At 36.1% G+C, this 21,610-nt stretch overlaps 1 protein-coding gene across 10 annotated transcripts in view; it reads left to right on the forward strand.

Moving 5' to 3' along the window:
- Window positions 1-21,610, forward strand: part of LOC107541990 (bromodomain adjacent to zinc finger domain protein 2B) — a 294,279-nt gene that overhangs the window by 207,634 nt on the left and 65,035 nt on the right. For 7 of the 10 annotated variants that reach the window (XM_016220936.2, XM_087819826.1, XM_087819825.1 and 4 more), the window contains 6 exons: window positions 3,785-4,095; window positions 4,512-4,647; window positions 8,144-8,290; window positions 13,919-14,184; window positions 14,445-14,588; window positions 17,912-19,376. In XM_016220936.2, coding sequence (XP_016076422.2) covers window positions 3,785-4,095; window positions 4,512-4,647; window positions 8,144-8,290; window positions 13,919-14,184; window positions 14,445-14,588; window positions 17,912-18,065 — 1,158 coding nt within the window. In that variant the 3' untranslated portion in view covers window positions 18,066-19,376. Of the gene's footprint in view, window positions 1-3,784; window positions 4,096-4,511; window positions 4,648-8,143; window positions 8,291-13,918; window positions 14,185-14,444; window positions 14,589-17,911; window positions 19,377-21,610 lie in introns of those variants that run through there. The other 3 variants (XM_087819830.1, XM_016224518.2, XM_087819833.1) reach the window with 2 other exon arrangements.

Raw genomic sequence — 21,610 nt, forward strand, 5'->3', positions numbered from 1 at the left:
TGGAATGTCACAGTTTATCCAGTGATAAATGTCATGCTCTATCAGCTCCTACTATAGTGTTGCATATAGGACCAGGAACCTCCTTGTATACAAGCTATATTATGTGTAAGTTTCACTTACGTAATTTAAAATTGGATTATATAGCTATATCCAAATGTGTGTTATATTACGATACACACACACCCTACATATATATGTAAAGTTTTAATTAATTTACTCATCTGATGAGCATTACCAAGTCACAAAGCAGTGATCAGAACTAGCTTCCAATGGACGGGCAACAGGAAACTACCTTTGTGCAAGAATTTTTAGTTTTCTAGAGAGAAGTGTAAAAGTCTTTCTTGTCAATTGATAATGTGGGGATGTCTCTGAGAATAAATGGATGGATGATGAATGAGGGTGAGGCAGACACCTGAAAAAGTTTAGAAAATGTAGTAACCATGTAATTGGATTTGATATATTTTCAAATAAATATATCAAATAAACATTTGATATATTTATTCAGAATGAGAGACATATGTCACAAAACTATTTTATCCAGTGATTAAAATTTTGCTGCATAATTAATGCTGGCAGTTGGAAACATTTGAATATCTCCAAAGAAACGTCATTTTCCAGAACAATAAAATATCCCTTTTTTGACACAAATGTAATTACGAACTTTGGGAAGCAAAAATCTATCACTTGCTGAAACTGTTTTGCTAGCAAACTATATGTATCTTCCTCCTGGTACTAGAATACAATATACAAATGCCTCGTTTATCTGGCACCTTCCACAAACGAACTCTTCCTCGCAAGTTAATTTTCTGGAGAAATAAAAATTATTCCATTTAGTGCCATAATTTTTTAACATGTTTCTTGGATGGCTTGTGTTATGCATTACACAGCTTTCTTAAATTGAGAATGTATGAAGACCAGTTAACAGATAATGATTCCCTCAGGAAATGCAAACAGGTTTTGTCCCTGTATGAAATGATCCTAGTGTGCTTTGCTTTCTAAACTACTTCATCTGCTATTTTCTGCCTTTGTCCTCTCATGGTTAGTTGTTGCTATGTGCTAGTTTTCATTTTATTGGTTCTACCAAACCTATTTTCCTGCACCATCTTCTCATCTAACTGTCCAGTTCTTGGTTGGGGGAACATATCATCTAGCTCTTTGGGCCTGAAACATTTTTCTGGAGATATCCTCAGTTTTTGGTGCATTGACCTTATCACATTACTGGCTGCTTAGATGTTTTGGGGCTGTGTTCTCAGTAGCTAAGATAAGTAGAGTTTGTTTTTTAAGGGGGGTGTTTTAACATCCTGTTAATAAGGCATTGCTAAATTATTCTGTACTATTCTAAGAAATTAATTCTATTAGTCTTGAGTCTGAAAACACAAGTGATGAAAATAACCACAAAACATTCTTTTAACACCTATAAAGATTTAATCAGTTTTCCTTTTTTAAAAGGAAAATAGAGTTATATGTTTAGCCTGGAACTAGCTATTGTGAAGACACATTAAGCAGGTGGAACATTCATTTTTATTTTTAATAGAAATTATTTTGCTAATAATATGGAAACTTTCTTTATATTGTAGGAAAATCTGCAAGTCTCTAGTTTTAGTTCTGTTGCTGAGAGTACATAGAAAGCCTAATTACTCTTCCAGCTCCTCAAAAGACAAATCCAGTGTCTCTTTTAAAGTTTCTCTTTCAAAAGCTAATTAATTCTTTCAACCATGAGTCCTGTGAAATGGTTTCCAGGTCCATGGTTCTCTTCTGAATAAACACCAGTGTCAATACCCTTCTTAAAATGTTATACCCTTGATTGTACATAGAGATGTCTGAATGCAATCATGGGACTTTTACTTTCCTTAATCCAGCAATATACTTCTGTGAATGCTGTTTGAATTCTCTACCCCTTTTGCATCCATGTCATACCATTGCTTTACTGAGAATGCAGTTAAAAAATAATCCCTGGGCCTCTTTCAGAGTGCTTTTAGGTGAGTTCTGTCACGTGGTATTTCTGTGATTAGTTGCTTAAATCAAAGCTTAAAATTTATATTTGCATTGTTTTATTTTTATTAATTTCATTTCAACACATGAAACTTTTTTTATCTTAGCCCTTTCATAAAGAACTAAGTTAATTTCATAAGGAACTAACTTCCTTCTAAACTTTAAGTCATCTGCAGACTTACTAGCAGTCAACCAAGTTATTGATAAGTATATTGCCAAATATAGAGCCTTTCGATATTGGCAGTCACCTTTTCTGAGGTGACGAGCTTTATCAATCACCATTCTTTGGATACAGTTTTAACCACATTGACTTCTCTAACTCTAATCTAGTCTTCATTATTTTTGTCTTATCAGTTGCCTTGTAGAAATCAAGATATACTGTGTTTACAGGATTCCTTACCTTGACTTAGCTATTTAGTATTTCTTTCAGAATATGGGAATGAGGCTCATTTGACATGACTTGTACCTAATGCATTTATGTGTAGTATTCATAATTCCATCCTTACGTTCTAAATGTTCTACTGAGTTAAAGAGAAAGAATTCATCCCAATAAAAAGATAAAATAATTATCTCAAATTTTTTAATAAAAATGATAGTGTTCATTCTGGTTTTCCGCTAATATGCATTTAGTAAGAACCTATTTCACATCAGACAGTGGACACCATAGAATTTTAAGAATTACATGGTTTCTACCCTCAGGAACTTGCCATATAATGGAGAGATAAGACATGTATACATCTCTGCAGAATCTGGTAACTGACTGCAGAGAAGTACAGAATGAGGAATGAATTTAGAAAAAGAACACACGATTTTTGGGGGGAGATGGGGAGATCAGGCAGATTTCACGCAGAAGCCGAGATGGAGCCTGAGAACATGAGCAAGCTTCGGAAAGTCAGAGAGCAGGGAATGCCAGCCTAGAAAGAGTGACCAGCGTGAGCAGAGCACCAGGGCCAGCAAGCTCAGGACAAGTCTGGAGTGTTAGACATGGAATTTGACTGCAGTTAGGACGCATGAATGGCAACATGAAAGAAAAAGGTAGATGGAGGTACTGAATGTGATAGTAAAAATTTGGATTTTGTTAGAGGGAATCCTTGAAGGATTTTGAGCTAGAGAATCAATATAAACAAGCTGAGTTATAATATTCATTTATTTAATATATATGCCTATTATTTGCCTTCGCTGAGTTTTAGATAAAATGAGTAAAAGCAGACATGGTCCCTGCCCACATGGAATTTAGAGGTAGACAGATGTTAAATAATCACAGTAGTATAAAATTGTGACTATTGCAAGGCCATGGGGTATTACATGGTCCCATGAGAAGCCTGTATTGGGAGATGTACCCGCTGAAGGAGCTCAGGGCAGGATTCCCTGAGGATGTCAATATTGACATGAGAGCTGCAGGAGGAGTGGAGCTCACTAGGTGAGGAGGAACAGGGACAAGCTACACAGACGAGCATAACAGCTCATGCAAAGCTCCTGCGGCCACAGGGAAAATGGTGAGTACCAGGACCCGGAGGGGAGAGTGGTGGAAGGAATGAAAGTAGAAAGGTAGAGCAAAGTTCAGAGACCACCTTTTCTGTTCTCTAAAGTTGTGTCTTCTTTTTCTTATAACTGCTTATTTTAATTTTCTGTTCTTGTTTCTACCTACCACCATTAGGAAAGACAAGGCAAAAACTCTTAGTAAAGATCCTTGGGATCTGCTGGTGTTTGCCGCTGTATTTTAAGCAAAGGTAATTCACCCACCGGGCATTTTAAGAGAAAACCATAATAACATTGTTCTCTCGATACATAGGGTTGGATGTGTCCAGAGCCTGCATCAGAAAGGGAGGACTTGGTATATTTTGAACATAAGTCATTCTCTAAATTGTGCAAGGAGCATGATGGAGAATTTACTGGCGAAGAAGAAAGCAGTGCACATGCGCTGGAACGGAAGCGTGACAACCCCCTAGATATAGCTGTAACCAGGCTGGCTGATTTGGAGCGGAACATTGAAAGAAGGTATCTGAAGAGCCCCTTAAGTACCACCATTCAGATCAAAGTGGATAATGTGGGCACAGTTACTGTCCCTGCTCCTGCACCATCCATTAGTGGTGATGGTGACGGGTAGGTTATTGAGATTAACTTGAAAAATTATTGTGCTTCTTTGCTAATTGGAGCCTATTTTCTATTGCCTGTTATCTATGTATCTTCTTGTATGTCTGTGATCCATATGGATCATGCTGTTTGATCCATATGGATCATGCTACTTGCATGGTGCTTTGTAAAAACATTTTTTTTGTTTTTTTTGTTATGTGCGTTGATAATCCTGCGAAGTGATCTTACATTTACCTGGTTGTGACTAAGCTTTGAGGCACGTAGCCACAGTCTGTGCACTACATCAAGTTTAGTTGCTTAAACCTTATACTTACTGGCTGTTTCATGTTTTTGTCATTGCTTGGCTTTCAGTGTGATGATTGTTTCACATTCAGTAACCATAAATGTGGACATGACCTACTTAATTTTTCTATATTTCAATGCAGAATTGAAGAGGATATTGCTCCAGGGCTCAGGGTATGGAGAAGGGCACTGTCAGAAGCTCGCAGTGCTGCACAGGTAGCTCTGTGCATTCAGCAGTTACAGAAATCAATAGCATGGGAAAAATCAATTATGAAAGTTGTAAGTGTTTTTATTTAAGAAATATTATAACTAATTTACTTTGTCCTGTTTTTTCCAACCTTCAGATCTTTCTTAATTATACATTTCTTATTGTCAAAATAATGTGTGCTGTACTTGAGAGTTGGCTTATTCTTACACTGTATAATTTGACACTTTCTTCCTTATTTTGAGCTTTCTGAAGGAATCTACCAAATGTGTTCTTTTATTATTAACTTTTTAATGTTGATTCGCCTTCTGTTGAATATTGTTTATAACTCTGGTTGAAGTTGGTTGTCTACATTCTGTCAACATAGTAGTTGTTAATCTAAATATTTGAAGGCCCTTTTGCTTCTGTAAACATTCCTGTTGGTAACAATACCTGCATTCCTAAAATGTCTTTATATTTCTATCAATTTTCATTTTTTTAATCCTAAGAAATACTCAGAGAAGTAAATACAATATAAGCAGAGAAGTCATCCTTCATGCACTTATATCATGTATTTGGCCTCTGACGTAGATGACTTAAAGAGCAGATCTTTTTTATTCTTTAATAACTGAAACTGTTTTCGTGGTCTTTGTTCAAACCCAGTTAGTTACTATCATGTAGTGGCCTCTACTTTGTACCAGGCACCAAATGCCATGTATTCGAAATAAAAGCTGTGTTTCATGTATTTTCCAGAGAGATATCTATTTTAAATCATCTACATGTCCCTTTTGCCTCCTACATATCATATATAGAAATATCTATTATAATGTAGACTTTTACTAATTACTTTAACATCTGCTTTTGAATTACAGGTTCACTTTAAAGCTCAAATATATGAGATTTGAGTTCATGAATGACTAAGGATTTACTTAAAATACTCATTCCCCAAAGAAAAAATCCTTAAATAATTTAGCATTCTTTTCTTCATTTTTACCCCTATGCTTAGACTACACTACTCAAGGTCTTGTTCATTCTATACGAATAAATATGGTTCCTTCTGTGGTTTTCCATTTCTTCCAGAAATGTCCATGGAATAATGAATCTGTAGTTTTCACAATATTCTCAAATTTAGGTCTTTCCCAACCCAAATTATAATTTACCATAAATTTTAAGGCATCGTTCAGTTCATCTGGTAGCATTTTTACTAGGTAACAATTTTTCTTCTAAAAATTAGTATTAAAACCAGTTTGAAAGTCACCACTCAAATATATTTGGTGAAATTTAGGCTATAATGAATCAGAAATATTGAATTCTTACATCAAAATGAAATTCATACAGTTATTTTTCTAATCTATACCAAAACAGTCATCATGATGTGGTCAGTTTTGTTATAACCTATACAAAGAAACCCAAAACTTGTACCAAAATCTGCCTTTATATTAGTATCTTTACTTTCTGCTATTGAAAGCTTTATTTCAGTTTTTGCAAATTCATAAACCTTTACCATATTAACATACATTTGTCATTATTTAACCCCATTTCAAATAATCTTCATTTCTTTTTTTAAATGCTTAACAATACATTATTTGCTATGAAACTACCTTAAAATGAAGGCAGAATTTCATATTCAAAGATTAATGAGCACTTTGTAACCTTTAATTAGAAATGTAGCAGTACCTATAATAATTTTCATAATAAGTCATAACAAATGTTAAAGTTCTCAGTATCTTTAGAAATACCTTCTTTGCCAGAGACACAGCTTATCAGGACAGAAGACGCTGTTGTAATTTGTCTCCAGATAATTCTGCCCACAGTGTGCTTTATGTTACTGTTAATGTTAAACAATAGGCAACATCTGTATTTTACTCTAGGAGCAAAGGAGTTAAAACCAAATACTAATACACTTGTTCTAACATATTGTGAGCTATTACAGTGATTTTTCGTAGTGCTAGGAGCTCGATATCTGTTATCCTTTCTTAATGAGTGTCAGAAAAAAAAATTACTTTTAAATCATAAATGTGAGATGCAAGACACTTTCTAGTATTTTTAGTTATCTATTGTAGAAGATAATGAGAATTTACTTAATGTTCATTAATCTGATTTTTAAATTTTATTGCTATAGGGATTTAAATATAACCTTCCGAATGTTATTTCACAATGAATATTTTTACAATAAAAGTCTTTAAAATGTAACTCAAATTTGGAAAAATAACACCTTCTTTAGGTATTGGGTGTGATATTAGGTTAAGTCATAAAACAAATACTGTTGGAACATTAAACTCTGCTCCTTTTGCTCTTAGTATACATGCCAATTTTAGTATTATATATATAACACATACAGGGTGTCCCAAAAAAATTGTGTACACACTTTAACAGCTGATAGCTCAACTAATAATTATTCAAAGTGTGTATACATTTTTTGGGACACACTATATTTGATATTTGTTAAGTTGAATAGTGTATATCTGCCATTTTGATAAGATTCTTAAGCTGTCATTGGTGTATATATTGAGTTATATAAGACTTTCCCAAATTGGTTAATTGTATTGAGAATAAAAAATGAAGTTTGAACAGTTAATTACTTTGTTTTCAAGAGTATACAAATACATAATTGTAAATCAGTATAAATGATTTAAAGTATATGTTTTCATTTTAGTATATTGGTTGCAGGATATTTTCTGCTATGACTGGGGATATAAACTAAATGTCAAAATACAGTGTTAGTACTTACATTTTTTAAAAGCCATCTTGAAAGTTTTTGTCTAACTTTCCTTCTTTTCCTCTGTGAAACTTGTTATACAAAATATGTATGCATGGGGAAAATTCTTCTTTTTATATATTTTAAAGTTCTTAATGGTATTAGAAACTTTTTAACAGAGAAGAAATAATTTTATTTTCAGCTTTAGAAAATAAGTCATACATCTTAAATTCTTTAATTTAATTTATTGTATAATTTTGTTTCCCTTAGAAATCCTTTTGTAGGATCCATTTTCTACACTTTGACACATTTGATTTGGGTTGATTTCCAAAGTTTCCTAGTTTGGACACATTTTTAATCAACCATAAAATATAGATGGATAATTTAGTCAAAATATAGGGATGCATTTTTGTTATTATACATATTATATATAATTCTGATACTAATGCTAACCTAACTTTGATCTTAAAAATTAACTCTTATTTCTTTCTCAGGATATCATGAGGATACTAAGATAAGCAAAAGATGAAATATTAAAAAATTAAAACACCATGTATTAAAGCTCTTCATTGCTTTATGTGCTCTGATGTCATGTTAATTATTTCATATGTTAATGTGTACATGCTTCTGAAGTGTGTGCAGGCACTCGACCTCTAGCTTTGTTCTTTGCAGTGTACCTGAAATGTGCATTTGCCCCAACTGAACTGCTCACCCCGTCATGTGGTCCATATCTGTGTAATGAGAGATACATAGATGTGTATGGCTACTCTGTATCTGTTAGCAAGCGGAATGTTCATTACTAATATAAACTAGGAATGACGGTTTGTTTAATATCCAGATAAGTATTACTCATAGCACAGTGTTGATTTTAAGCGATTTTCCATGTATTATAGTACTGCCAAATCTGTCGAAAGGGAGATAATGAAGAGCTGCTCCTCCTTTGTGACGGCTGTGACAAAGGCTGTCACACCTACTGCCATCGACCCAAGATTACAACTATACCAGATGGGGATTGGTTTTGTCCAGCTTGCATTGCTAAGGTAAGACTGATTAAACTAAACCTTTTTTTAATTGAGGTAACATTGGTTAATAACATTTTATACATTTTGGGTGTATAACATTTTAATTTGGTATCTGTGTGCACTATAGCATGCTAACCACCAAAAGTCTAGTTTCCATCTGTCATCATATATTTGTCTGCCTCCCTCTGGCAACCACCAATATATTGTCTGTATCTATGAGTTTATTTATGTTAATTGCAGTGTTTTATGAGAATTTTTTGAGATATAATTCATATACCATAAAATTCACCTTCCTAAAGTGTACAGTTCAGTGGTTTTGAAAAATATATTCAGAGTTGTACAACCATCACCTTTGTTTAATTCCAGAACATTTTCATGACCCCTAAAAAGTATCCTTGTACCCATTAACATTCACGCCCATTCATCAGTTGATAGGTATTTGGGTGGTTTCCATATTTTGGCTGTTATGAATAATGCCGCTATGAACATTCATATACAAATTTTTGTATGAATACATGTTTTAACCTCTCTTAGGTAAATACCTGGGAGTAGAACTGCTCAGTCATATGCCTTTTAAGTCACTTTCCAATCACATTTAAATTAGAAACCGTTGAATTCTCATTCCAATTGATTAGAGAGAAGCAATATGACAAAATAGGAAAAAATGGGGTTTAGGGTTATAAAGAGTAAGAAGTATGAAAGGGCCAGCATGTGTGGAGGGCCAGACCCTGCTAGGTGTTCCCTACCTCAGTCACTCTTCCTTGTTTAGTCTCTTGACCTAACCATTACCTGTAATTACTGCCTCTTCATAAACTCAGTTCTAAGCATGCATCTGCTTCCTTTCCAGTCCATTCTCTCTAACACCCCAAGAATTCTTTGATTTTACCTGAACCTTCAATTCATTTATCTTAAGACCTTTTCACCCTCCGTTTCCCACTTCCTGTCCTCTCTTGTCTCCTAACTGGCTTACAGTGTGTCACTATGCCATTATCATAATCCCTGCATCTATCTGTGGCTCCCTTGCCTCTCTTTCACTTGTAAAAGAAGCATTCTATAATTCAGCACTCTGACTTCTCCAGTACTGTGCCTTTCAGTCTGAGTATGGCTGGGGAAAAACACACCAGCCCTTTCAGCTGAAGGCATTAAGAGGACCTTTAATGGAGCTCCATAATTCACTTCCAGCTCTGTCTCCATTCTCATTCTCATTCTCATTTGATAACTGAACTCCAATTTCACTTGAAAATGGAAGCCACCAGAAGAAAATAGCACAAGGATCCACCACCACACCTACCATCCTTCCTGTATCTGGGCTCACGTGCTCTGCCTCCTCTCCTGTTGCCATGAGCTGTTAGTGCCCCAGATGAGCCAGTTCCCCAACGTGTGCCTCAGATCCCATCCCCTCTCACTTCCTTAGGAGTAGCTCCAGCAGTTCTCTCTTCTCTTCCATCATCAATTTCTCTTTCTCCACTGGGTTCTTGCCATCAGCCTACTAATATGCTACTGTTTCTCCCATCTTAAGAAAACTAAGCAAAAACCCTTGTCTGGCCTCACTTCGTCCTTGGTCCACTTCCTCCATTTCTTTCCTTTGTTGTTGTTTTTTTCCCCTATGTTCCCGTTTCCTTATTGGTTGACCCTCGGTAGAACAGTGTTTTGTTTTGTTTTGTTTTCAAATTTTATTGATTTATTTTTAGAGAGGAGCAGGGGTAGAGAAAGAGAGAGGAGAGAGAGAAAGAGAAACATCAATGTCAGAAAGAAACATCAATTGGCTGCCTCCTGGATGAGTCCAATCAGGAATCAAACCCACCACCTTTTGGTGAATGGGGTGATTCTCCAGCCAACTAACTGAGTCACACCGGCCAGGGCTCTCCTTCCCTTTACAGTAAAACTCTTAGGAAGTTTTCTGTCCTGGTTCTCTCCCATTCCTCTCCTTCAGTTCAGTCTTGAACTCCCTTCAGTCAGATTTTCACCTCCACAGCTTCTCCAAAATTGCTGTTATCATGGCACAAATAACATCCACATTGCTCAACCCCGTGGTCAGCGCGTAGGCCTCACCAAGCCTACCAGGTACAGCTGACAGAGTGGGACTCTGTTTTCACATGGCTTGCAGGAACCCTACTCACTTGGTTTTCTTCTTGCCTTTGCCCCTTTTCAGTCTCTTTTGCTGGTTTTCTCACCTCCCTGATCTGTCAGCATTAGAGCACTTTCTTAGCTTCAGGATTATCATCTGTAAAATGGGACACTATCCGCTTTGTGGGAATTTGTGAGGGTCAGATACAGTCATGGGTGAGAAAGTTTTAATAACTTTAAAATTCTGTGACACATTTATATTAGACTATATTTTACCAAATAGCAAAGGGTCCCACATAGCCTCATTTTCACTAATAATGGCTTTTTTATGTCTCATTACTTGATCATTTTTGTTATATATAGTTAAATGTAACTCAGTAATTAATTATCTTCACTGGTTGTACATAAACTGTCTTTGAGTTTCATAACTGTTGAGTTATAGAGTTTCTCTAATACTTTATGAATTATTAACAAGTCAGTGTTTTAAGTGTTGGAGATCTCTAATAGGCCGTAGTAGGTTTTATTTTCAGTAAATTTGCTTAAATTGGAATTTTGGCTATCACTGAAGGAGTAGACCAGGAGACATAAATCCTATGATCTCATCCTATTTCTTCTATGTAAATGCAGCTTTCTAAGCCTCTGCTTTTTTTGTTTTTTTAAATGTAGTGAATTAGATGTTATGTTTTTTACAACAATAAAAAAATATTAGAAACATTTGATTTTGATACAAGGATTTTTTAAATTAAGGTTTAAAAATATTTTTCCAGTAATTCGTTGTTACTTACAAATATTTGTACTATACTCTCAAATGGCTATATCTGCGTGCATCACTGTGATTAAGTATTGTTACTCAGTGTGTATCTGTGTATGCATGCCAGTATGTATACAGACACTTTATTTTACCATTATATAATCACAAAACTACAGAATCAAATAGATGTGCTTGAACATATACATATTGATATACTCTCATAAACTCACACACAATTTTCTAATTGCAGTGCCTACAAAAGCCAGGCAAATAACACAGAAGAGTTGGGATTATGGCAAACAGGAAAGTCATGCCCTCATTTAAATGAGACAGTCACCACTCAACTCCAGCCAATTGTTGTCATATAGACATGTGGGCCAGTGTTTTAGGACCCACCAGTATTTCAGGATTAGGGATTTTTATCCATGTCTGCCCAAATGTTAAATCTTGGCAACAAATTCAGAATTTCTATAAGCGTTACATGAGCCAAACAACAACACATAGGCTGTGGGCTGTTTACAGCCTGTAAGCCACCAGTTCACAACTTCTGATATATAAACAAACATATCAGAAATGTGCTCTTGTTTTTGTAATTTGATAGATTCTGCTTAAGGCATACTGAAGTTCCTTTTTGAATTTTGGCTCTTAACCAGCTAGAGAGAAGAGGTAACAAGGGGTCATCTCTGTCCAAGAACAAAGTAATCGGATAGCAGTAATAGTATAAAAGTTTACCTTGGAAAGTATGTGTATGTGCACAGTCTGTTGCAATAAGCTGATAAACATCTTTTATTAAAGAAATACACAGAGACTTCAATGTCTTTTTAAAACATCAAAAAAGTCTTTTAATTCTGTGGTTTAAATTTTATGGGGGTTTTTTCTGTGAGTATTGATTTCTTAGGAAATGATCCCAAGTAATATTTTAGTTCAAATAGGAACTAGAAGTTTTGGCTCATAACTCACGAAATTTTGTTGTTTTGAAGTAACACAATTATTCAATCTAAATTTAATCTTCATTAAGTGGACTTTTCTCATTATATTACGTATTTTCTTTTTTATGATTTCAGAGTGCTAAAAGCTCAGTGTTACATGAAAACTCAAAATAATCAGATTTTAGTGAATAAAAATTAATAAATTAGTTGGAGAAGAGACTTAGTAAAACATTTTAATTAGTAAAAAGGTGTAGTGATTCTTTGATATGGTATTGGGAAGGTGTTAGATTTATGGTTTGTGTTATTATTTTAGTTACTTAAAATATCTCAACTATACTTTTAGACCATCAATAGAGAACCATATATTGTTTTAAATTTTATTTTTCAATTACAGTTTGCATTCAGCACTATTTTGTATTAGTTTCAGGTGTACAGCATAGTGGTTAGACAATTATATACCTTACAAAGTGTTCCCTAGAACCAAATATTTTTAATTGCTTGATTAAGAGAAATTTTAAAAAATATATTGCTAGAAGAGATCATAAAATTCTCAAAGAAATTGATATGAAATACTCCAAAGGAATATTTCTGGCCAAATTTATTGCAAGAATACAACCAACTTTAAATTATTGCTAGATTAAATATTGACTCTGCAGTCTAAGATTTGTTAACAGTCTGGGTAATAGAGGAGGGGAAATAATTTTTTTAAAGACGGTAAACACTATTCTGGAAAATCAAAACAAAAATCATTACCAGTGGCTTTGCATATCACTCTTCTCTGATCTAGTATATTTATTACAATATTCAACTCAAAATTCTGTCTTGTTTCCCTATTTCTAAACTGGGATTAAAAAAAAAAAAAAAAAGCCTGGCCAGGCTTGGCTCAGTGGTTGAGCGTCAACCTAGGATTCAGGCGATCGGGGTTCGACTCCCGGTCAGGGCACATGCCCGGGTTGCGGGCTCAATCAACGACTCTCTCATCATTGATGTTTCTATCTCTCTCCCTCTCCTGTCCTCTCGCTGAAATCAATAAAGATATATTTAAAAAAATAATAATAAAAAAATAAATAAACTGGGTTGGGGGGGTTTGTTACATCAATGTGCTGCCAGCAATTGTGGTTAGATTGCATAAGGCCACATTGAGATTTTTTTTTCCATGTAGCTTGAGAGCTTGAATGACCTTATCCACTGTGTTGCTTATCTTATTTTATAGATGAGAAAAACAGGGCCTCATACATGTATTTGTACAAAGTCCCATAGCTAGTTACTGATAGAGTCACAGCTAGAATTTATGTGCTTTGATTCCAAATATAATCTCTTTTATACTATTTCCTTGTTGATTTCCTCAAAATAGACATCTTTTCTTTTTCTTCCTTAGCCTTCTCCACTTCTTGGTTCACGCATGGGAAACACACTTTGTGGAATTCTCTTCTTATAGCAAATGTTTTTTCATCCAGAAAAAAAAGTCAGTTTCCAGTAGATTTGACCTTGCACAGAACTTTTTCTCTGTTTGATGCTTCATGAGCTGTTGTTTATGTCTTGGCATAGCTTTTTAATTGTTTCTTCAACTTTCTTATTAACAAGCTCTGTATTTTTATTTCTATTCATCTTTATTCTTAATTACATTGTGCTCTAAAAGATAGTTCTTTTGTTTCTTTAAACTCATTGAGTTAGTGATCAGACTAAAGGAATGCTGCTGCTAAGCTCTCTAGTCAAGCTGGATTATTATGGTCAGTATCTTCAAGTTTTAATACTTCTTAAGCTAGATTTTTCATGCTTTATTGGGGTTTAGCCTTATATTATGAAAACAAATTCACAGATCTCTTTTGAAAATAATAAAATTATTAACTTTCTACATCTTTTTATTATACCTCATTTACTTTTTTTCCTTAATTCAAGGCAAGCGGTCAAACTCTAAAATTCAAAAAACTTCATGTCAAAGGAAAAAAGACTAATGATTCAAAGAAAGGAAAGAAAGGACCTTTGACAGGGGACACTGAAGACGAAGACTCTGCATCTACAAGTAGTTCACTGAAAAGAGGAAACAAAGACCTGAAAAAGAGGAAAATGGAGGAAAACACTTCCATTAACGTATCAAAACAAGAAAGCTTTGCTTCTGTTAAGAAACCTAAACGAGAGGACTCCAAGGACCTAGCTCTTTGCAGGTATTACTTCAGTTTTTATGTACTATATATTCATGACATCCCATTTTATTTCTTTAGAAACCTTGTACCACATTAAAGGTCACCTTTTGACAATTTGTGTAGATAGGAAAATGTAAAATCTATAGTATAAGTAAGTGTATTCTTTCACCTTTTCAAATTAATTTACATTGTTTTTCTTGAAAGGTTATGAAAGCTAAATTTTTAATAAAAATAGATCATTCTAAAGCATAGATATTGATTTCAAACATTATTGTCTTTAGTATGATCCTCACCGAAATGGAAACTCATGAGGATGCATGGCCTTTTCTACTTCCTGTAAACTTGAAACTTGTTCCTGGTTATAAGAAAGTTATTAAGAAGCCTATGGATTTTTCCACAATTAGAGAAAAACTAAGTAGTGGACAGTAAGTAAACCATTTCAGTTCAATATTTATCGAATGCTTGATATGTGCTAGACAACTTTCTACTGAACCAAAAATATATTAACTTACAGCAAAGACAGAAGCCCTGACTTTGGACCGGGGGGTGGGGGGGTGGGGTGGGGGGGGGTGGGGGGTGTGTGTGTGTGTGTGTGTGTGTTTAGGGTGGTATGGGATGGACGACAAGTTCATCAAAATTATTTAAACACTTTAAAAGGAGTGTGATAAAGCTGCTTTTGACATTGGAAGGGCACCACACTCAGCCTGGGAGGTAAAGAAAAGTATCGAGCAAGCCTCCCAAAGCAAGTGAGTAGCATGGAAGCTGGAGCTGCTGTTGTGCATCCGTTGAGCACTGACGTCTCATGTGGATTTAATGAAAATTGATCCTGTAATATGTTCAGATTATTACAGTGTAGAGATAAAAGATCATTGGAAACTTTAAATATTAAAAACGTAATTATGAGTTGTTGGAAAATACTAAAAATGTGTTTTAAGTGTGAAAGAAAACTATGACGTGCTCCTCTCTGCCATGTTCTCTTTGTGATCCTATCCAAAGTGTGACTTCCTGGCCACCGTTCATGATCTTTGTTAGACCACCTCAGACTCCTGCCGGAGAGCAGCAACTGTTAACGGAATCTAACAGGTTCTCAACGCTGGCCCATCATGGAGCCACAAGAATGAGGCTGTTCCTTTAACGGAACAAGCCCACACCCAGGCAGCCACATGCGAATGGCCAGCGGCAGTGGAGCTGTTTTCCTCTCCCTCCTCCACTGCTCCCTTTATCCCCACATCACAGTTTAGCTTAATGTAGCTCCTGCCCATCACTTCAGGCAGTCACAGAAAATATGGAGGAAGAAGGAACTGTACATTGAAAGAATAACTATAAAATACAGTGAACTTACATGATCATTATAGTTGTTACTCTCGTTACTATACAGCGTATCACTTGGTTCTTCCTGGCACTCTTTTGGTGAAAATCACTGTGCTCCACAATTTACATCCAATTTGGAGGAGTTGAATAGAACTTAACTCGTAACGATGAGTGTCCCTCTCATATCAAATGATTTACTAGATTGACCAAATGACTGACTTATTTTTTTGAAGGCTGAAAAGTCAGTCCTTCAAAGAATTGTTTGTTTGTTTATTTGTTTGTTTGTTTGTTTTTAAATGACAGAAGGGACCTGCCCAAACTGAGAAAACATTTATAATCATTAATACTCTTGGTTCTAATGTGAACCAGGCAGCAAAAGCTGCTGTCTAGATGTGGACTAGTTCTTTTGCTTTTTCTGTCTCTCCGTATAATCACATGTTTAGGGGGTAGCACGATGGATGTTATAATCAACACTGTCAGGACAAGACTCACACAGGGAGCCTTGACCATGTTTAAATTAACTCACGACTTTAACTTCCACGATTCTCTAATTCCTGAGAGGACGAACCTCAGCCCCCAAGGCCCCAAGCCAAACATACTTACCCATTAAGACAGAATTACCAGAAGAGTTGCATAATCGAAGTTCCCTTTTGAGAATGATCAGGCGGCGAGAGAAACAGTTCTCATAGTCCTGTTTGTGGGGCCTGCTGTGTGGGAGGCAAGATTCAGTGGATTTAGTCTCCTCTAACTTAAATTGCTCAGTTAAACCCAAACTAATGAGTTGGAACCAAAACCCACAAACAGTGTTTCAAATTTTTAAACTAGACATGGCTAGAACAGAGGGTTCAGGGAAGTGCCTCCTTTAATGAAATCTTTCTGGGTTTCATCCGTGCGCCTCCTAGAAAAGAAGGGCACAGAGTGGGGGTTGCACTTATTTCACCCAGAACCTCAGCCAGAATTCTCTCCTGGATCCCTGTCTCCCTAGCAGTAACCATCAGCCTTTCCTTAGAGTAAGGAACAGCCTACACAGATAAGCATTTCTCAGAGTGACTTTAAAATATTTTATGAGGATTATTCCCACACGTTACATGATTCCAGTTATGGGAAATGTCCAGAGCAGATGGGTGATTGCCAGGGGGGATGGCGAGAGACTGCTTAATGGGTCAGGGGTTTCTGTTGTGGTAATCACAGCGTTTTGGAACTGGATAGAGAAGGTGATAGGGGTGATAGAGGTGTTGTCAGTGTACTAAATGCCACTGAATTGTCTACCTTTTTTTATTGTTGACACTATTACAGATGCCCCCCATTTTCACTCCCCTTTGAGCTGTGTACCTTAAAGTGGTTAATTTTATGTTTTGTGAATTTCACCTCAGTAAAAAAATAATAATTCCCAGAAGAACAGGAAATGGATACGATTATATAAAGCCTGAATTAACTCTGTGAGCTTATTACAGATAAAGACATTTTATTTATTTTATTATTGCACATAATAAAAGTAGGAGAGAGTGGAAACTGCACATGGCGTTTCATCAAAGAAAATTCCACTGTTGTCGGGTTGCTCAGAGCGTCAGCATGTGCTTCGCAGGTGTTTCTAATGGGAAAGTTATTTCAGTGCCCAGCTTATCCTAAGTTTGAATTCATTTAATCTTGAATTTCCAAAAGCCCTCTTTCGAAATGTACTGGTTTGGCTTGAAACAAACCACTCCTTTCTTACCAATAAGGGCAGGCAGTTCATTCACTCCTGTGCTCTCCTCGTGTTCTTGGGGGGAAGCGCGCTGTCCCGCGGGGAAGCACTGAGCCGCAGTGCTGCTCACTGACCTCCGGTTCCTCATAGTGTTGTCCCGGGTGGAGGGGTGGCACATGCTTTTTTGCTTGTTTTGGCTCATCATACTCCAATGCTTGAGCAAGAGTATATTTGAAGAGAGAAGAAGAGAATTGGAAAGGGGAAGATTCAGCACAGAGCAGCATGTCCTGGGATGTAGGTAGAGGCCACAGGGCAAGTATGATGTTGATAGTGCGTGGGAAGCACCTGTATTATTTCCAGTGAAACGAAATACTTTTGAATGGGAACAGTAGGGGTACTACAAGTGATACAGTTGGTCAGAGGACTTAATAAACTAAGCAAGTGGGGTGAGAGTGTAACAGAGGATTAATTGTGACACAGTTCAGACAGGAAATTGGATGTGGGACAACGGAAGGAAGGTGAAGTTTATCTCCAGAGAAATGTGTTTTCCCATTTCACCCGTTTTTAAATCCACATGCAATTAAATGTTCCATGTATGAGAGGGTATAATGTTTTCTTTAGCTTTAAATGCAGTTATCCTAATCTTTTTCCTTTCAGTTTTCCTTTCTGTTTTAGCTTTTATTCCCTCTTCATTTGGTTACAAAACAAAGCCACCCTACAAAAGCAACCTCTAACTCATGTGTTTTCTTTCAGGTATCCGAACCCTGAATCCTTTGCTCTAGATGTCAGGCTTGTTTTTGACAACTGTGAAACATTTAATGAAGATGATTCTGATATAGGCAGAGCTGGCCACAGTATGAGGAAGTATTTTGAAAAAAAGTGGACAGATACTTCCAAAGTGAGCTGAAGTTATAATCTCTCTCTTTTTTTTTCCCTTTTAAACAAGGACAAATGAGACCAGCAATGTGAACTGTATTTACATAAATGTGCAAGGCACATACATAATGACTTTTTTTCCTTAAAATAAGTATCACAAAAAAAAAAAAAGTATCAGAAGAATGATACCATTTTTAAAGGCTTCACTCCTACAACGACCAAGGCCCTTGGTTTTTGGTTTGTGTGATTTATCAGCTAATTTAGGTAGAACAGGGAAGCACACCCAAAGAATTTTGAAAGGAAAGGGTGTTATAGTGCAATAGCAATTAAAATATATCAAATCGCACTGAATATTCAACACCAGAGCTCTAACGTGGGAAATGGTTCTCCTTTCCCTCTCAATAAATATCTATTTTTCATTTTTTTACTTTGTAGTTTATTTTTTAGTGAATGTATTTAATTTTATGAATTATTTATGATTAAACCACATCCAGAATCTTCGTTTTCTGTGAAAAGGAAGAACTAGAAAATTGCTTTAAATCTTGAAAATACAACAAGGAATGTTTTAAAATATAAAACAAAGCCAAGTTAAACTGTTTACACTGATGTGCTATAGAAGCACCAAAAATAAACTTTACTGTAGAGTTACAAGTACATTTATATATATATATATATGTTGCTGCATCACTTGTGTAGTTAAATTGTATTTCAAGACAGTGAAGAAAAGTTGACATGTATATACTGTTCATTATTGTTTATATTAAGTCTTGCTTTAAATATGTATTATGTGTATATATTGTTTGCAGACATTATTGTTTATGCCTTAGAAGGACTGTAGCATTTTATTTTAGTCTGAAGGTGATTACAGCTCTACAGCTTGTACAGTAATTATCCTCTACCAACACTGTGGCGTCTCCTTGATCTTGGTAGTGCCTGCCTTTGAAACAGGGTGTAGGGGATATTAGTTTTCCATTTTTCTATTTTGTTATATAATTTTAAGCCACCAGGGCCTAAATTAAAGTATAATCATTTGTATCCATGTGAAATAAAATTGTGACAATTTCCTACACACACAGTATTTTTTCATAGAAACATTTCCCTCCCATTTGCCTTGCCTCAGAAATAAATTTAAAAGACATTTGTAACCACTGTGTTTTATCTACTGTGTGTTGTGGTGGCCTGTTGGAGGCAAATAGATCAGACTTTTTTTTGTACCTATGTAAGAGTACTTGAAGTTTTATTTAAAATAAAATGTTGTGGAAAAGGTAGCATTCTTTTTTTAGGAGTGTTACTTTTCACTACTATGTGTGGCACGGATACAATAAAAGACTTTTACAAACTAGTTTTTAGTTTTTCTTAATGAATCTGAAAATAGTCTTTTAAAAAAAAATTAAATTTGATTTTTGCAGAATCATAAGGAAGGAGCGGCAGAGTGTGGTTCAAAGAACATTGGGCTGGTGGAAGGTGGGGTGGTTTTATGTCACGTGATAGAACTTTCCATGAGTCTCTGAACCTCTCTGGACCACGTTTTTTATTGTTTTTTTGTGTGTGTTTTATTTTTACACACAATATGAAAATACATTTTAAGGTGTTGTTCTGATAAGAAAAATGTCTCTATTGGTAGACATATAACCCCGTGGTCAATAAGACATTTTGATCCTATAAATTAGTCTAATAAGTCATGGGATATGAAGTGCAGCATTCATGAAAAGTGTCAGGATGCCTCGCTGGGCTCTGAGGAGTCACTGGTGAACACGACAGGCTCAGGCCCTGCCTTGGGGAGCTTGTTGCCTAGTGCAGAAGTGGCCCTTAGATACTGTTCTTAGTAAATGGCTTTTAATGGTGAAGGGAGAATAGAAAATTTTTGAAGAAAATGTTCCTAACTTGAAAATGCTTCAAAGCCGCAGAGTATTTCCCCAAATCCCTAGACTGTTTGTGAAGACTTATATAAAAATCAGCTGTTATTATGTAAATATGTCAGTTTCTGTTAACCAAATGTTGTGGTGATGCCTTAAGGGGCTGGTGCTTAATCAGAAAATACCATGTGGAGCCCGGAACGAGGTGGTGCTATGAATAAAGACTGTGGTTTTGTGTTTATAGAACCACCAGATGCTCCATGGGGAGTCTTCTTCAGGAGGGCTTTTTGCCTTAGGGATGGTATATGCTTATGTTAATTTATATTAGATGGTATATAAGTGGTTTATTTGATAATAACGTCTGGTGTCTAAGGGGCTCGTAATAAATAAAATGCACACACAAAAGAACAATTTTTCAAGAGTGATAATTTTCTTTTAAAAATAAGATATCCCTGGGTAAAGCCAACTACTGTATTGTGAGGACACTGTAGCAGCCCTCAGGGACAGCCTATTCCTAGCACCAACTCACCAGCAATGTGACTGTGGCATCCTAGAAGTGGACCCTTCAGCCCAAGTTAAACATTCAGATGACTGGAGCCCCCACCAACATCTTGACTGCAGCTTCACAAGAGACCCTAAGCCAAGAGACCCGGCTAAGCCACTCCTGAATTCTTGGCCCATAGAAACTATGAAATAATAAATGTTTATTATTGTTTTAAGCCACTCAGTTTTGAGTGATTTGTTGCTGTGGTAAGAGTTTCTCTAGGCTCTGTATGTAAGGAGAATCGGCGCTCTCCAGGTGGCCGCTCCCCACTCCTCCCAGCAGTGGAGGGGGATTCTTTCCCCACCTCCCAACCAATGTTCAATATTTATTTGGATTATTTTTCACTAATAATTTATTACAGATTTCGAATTTGAATACTGTGTTTTGAAAAATATCAAGCAGTTTCTCTAATCATATTAGCAGCTTCAACTTTGACTTGCCGTTTTGAAGTTTTTGTTTTATTTAGATATTGTATCTAACCCTGTCTGCTTTCCAGTGACATGACATCTGGGAAAAGAGGCTGAATCACCTGAGAGATGCCAGGTGAGCACAGAGTCAACACAATAAGAAAGGTTTTCTTAGGCATGTTTTATCCAGGTATCGGTGGGTCGGGGGAACCAGCCCTTCTCTATAACACCACAAAGCACAACGGAGTCTCTGTACCTGACAACTTCTGGGCGTCTCACCTGCTGGACAAGGCGTATATACAGCACATTTTGCCCCTCGGCCTCTCCTTTTGCTCTGCCTGTTTAAAATTACATGTAGCCATCTGATTGGAATTCTGGATATTTTCCGAGTTCGTCATGAGACCGATGTCTGTGGACATGCTCTCGCGTATGCATAGAGATTCTTGTCCATTACGTATGGATGTAATTGGCTTTCTTTTCCTTTCCAAATGTCTGTGAGCAGCTAGAACTCATACTCTCCCATTACTAAGGGTATGGCTATTATGGGCTGTATATCTCCCATTCTCACTTGATATAGTCCCTCAAGAGATTGTGTCTTACACATTTTTAAACACCTAGCATCTAGAATAATGTCTGACATATTAAAGGTACCCAGTAAACTTTGCCAATAAGGCCTTCCAGTCGGAGGATATTCAAGAGGATGAGCCACACTCTGAAAGCAATGCTAAAACTGGGGTTCTAAATATATGTTAGGTTACAGCTATGCTGT

Source organism: Miniopterus natalensis, chromosome 8 (genome assembly GCF_054644295.1).
Source record: "Miniopterus natalensis isolate mMinNat1 chromosome 8, mMinNat1.hap1, whole genome shotgun sequence".
Classification (NCBI taxonomy): Eukaryota; Metazoa; Chordata; class Mammalia; order Chiroptera; family Miniopteridae; genus Miniopterus; species Miniopterus natalensis.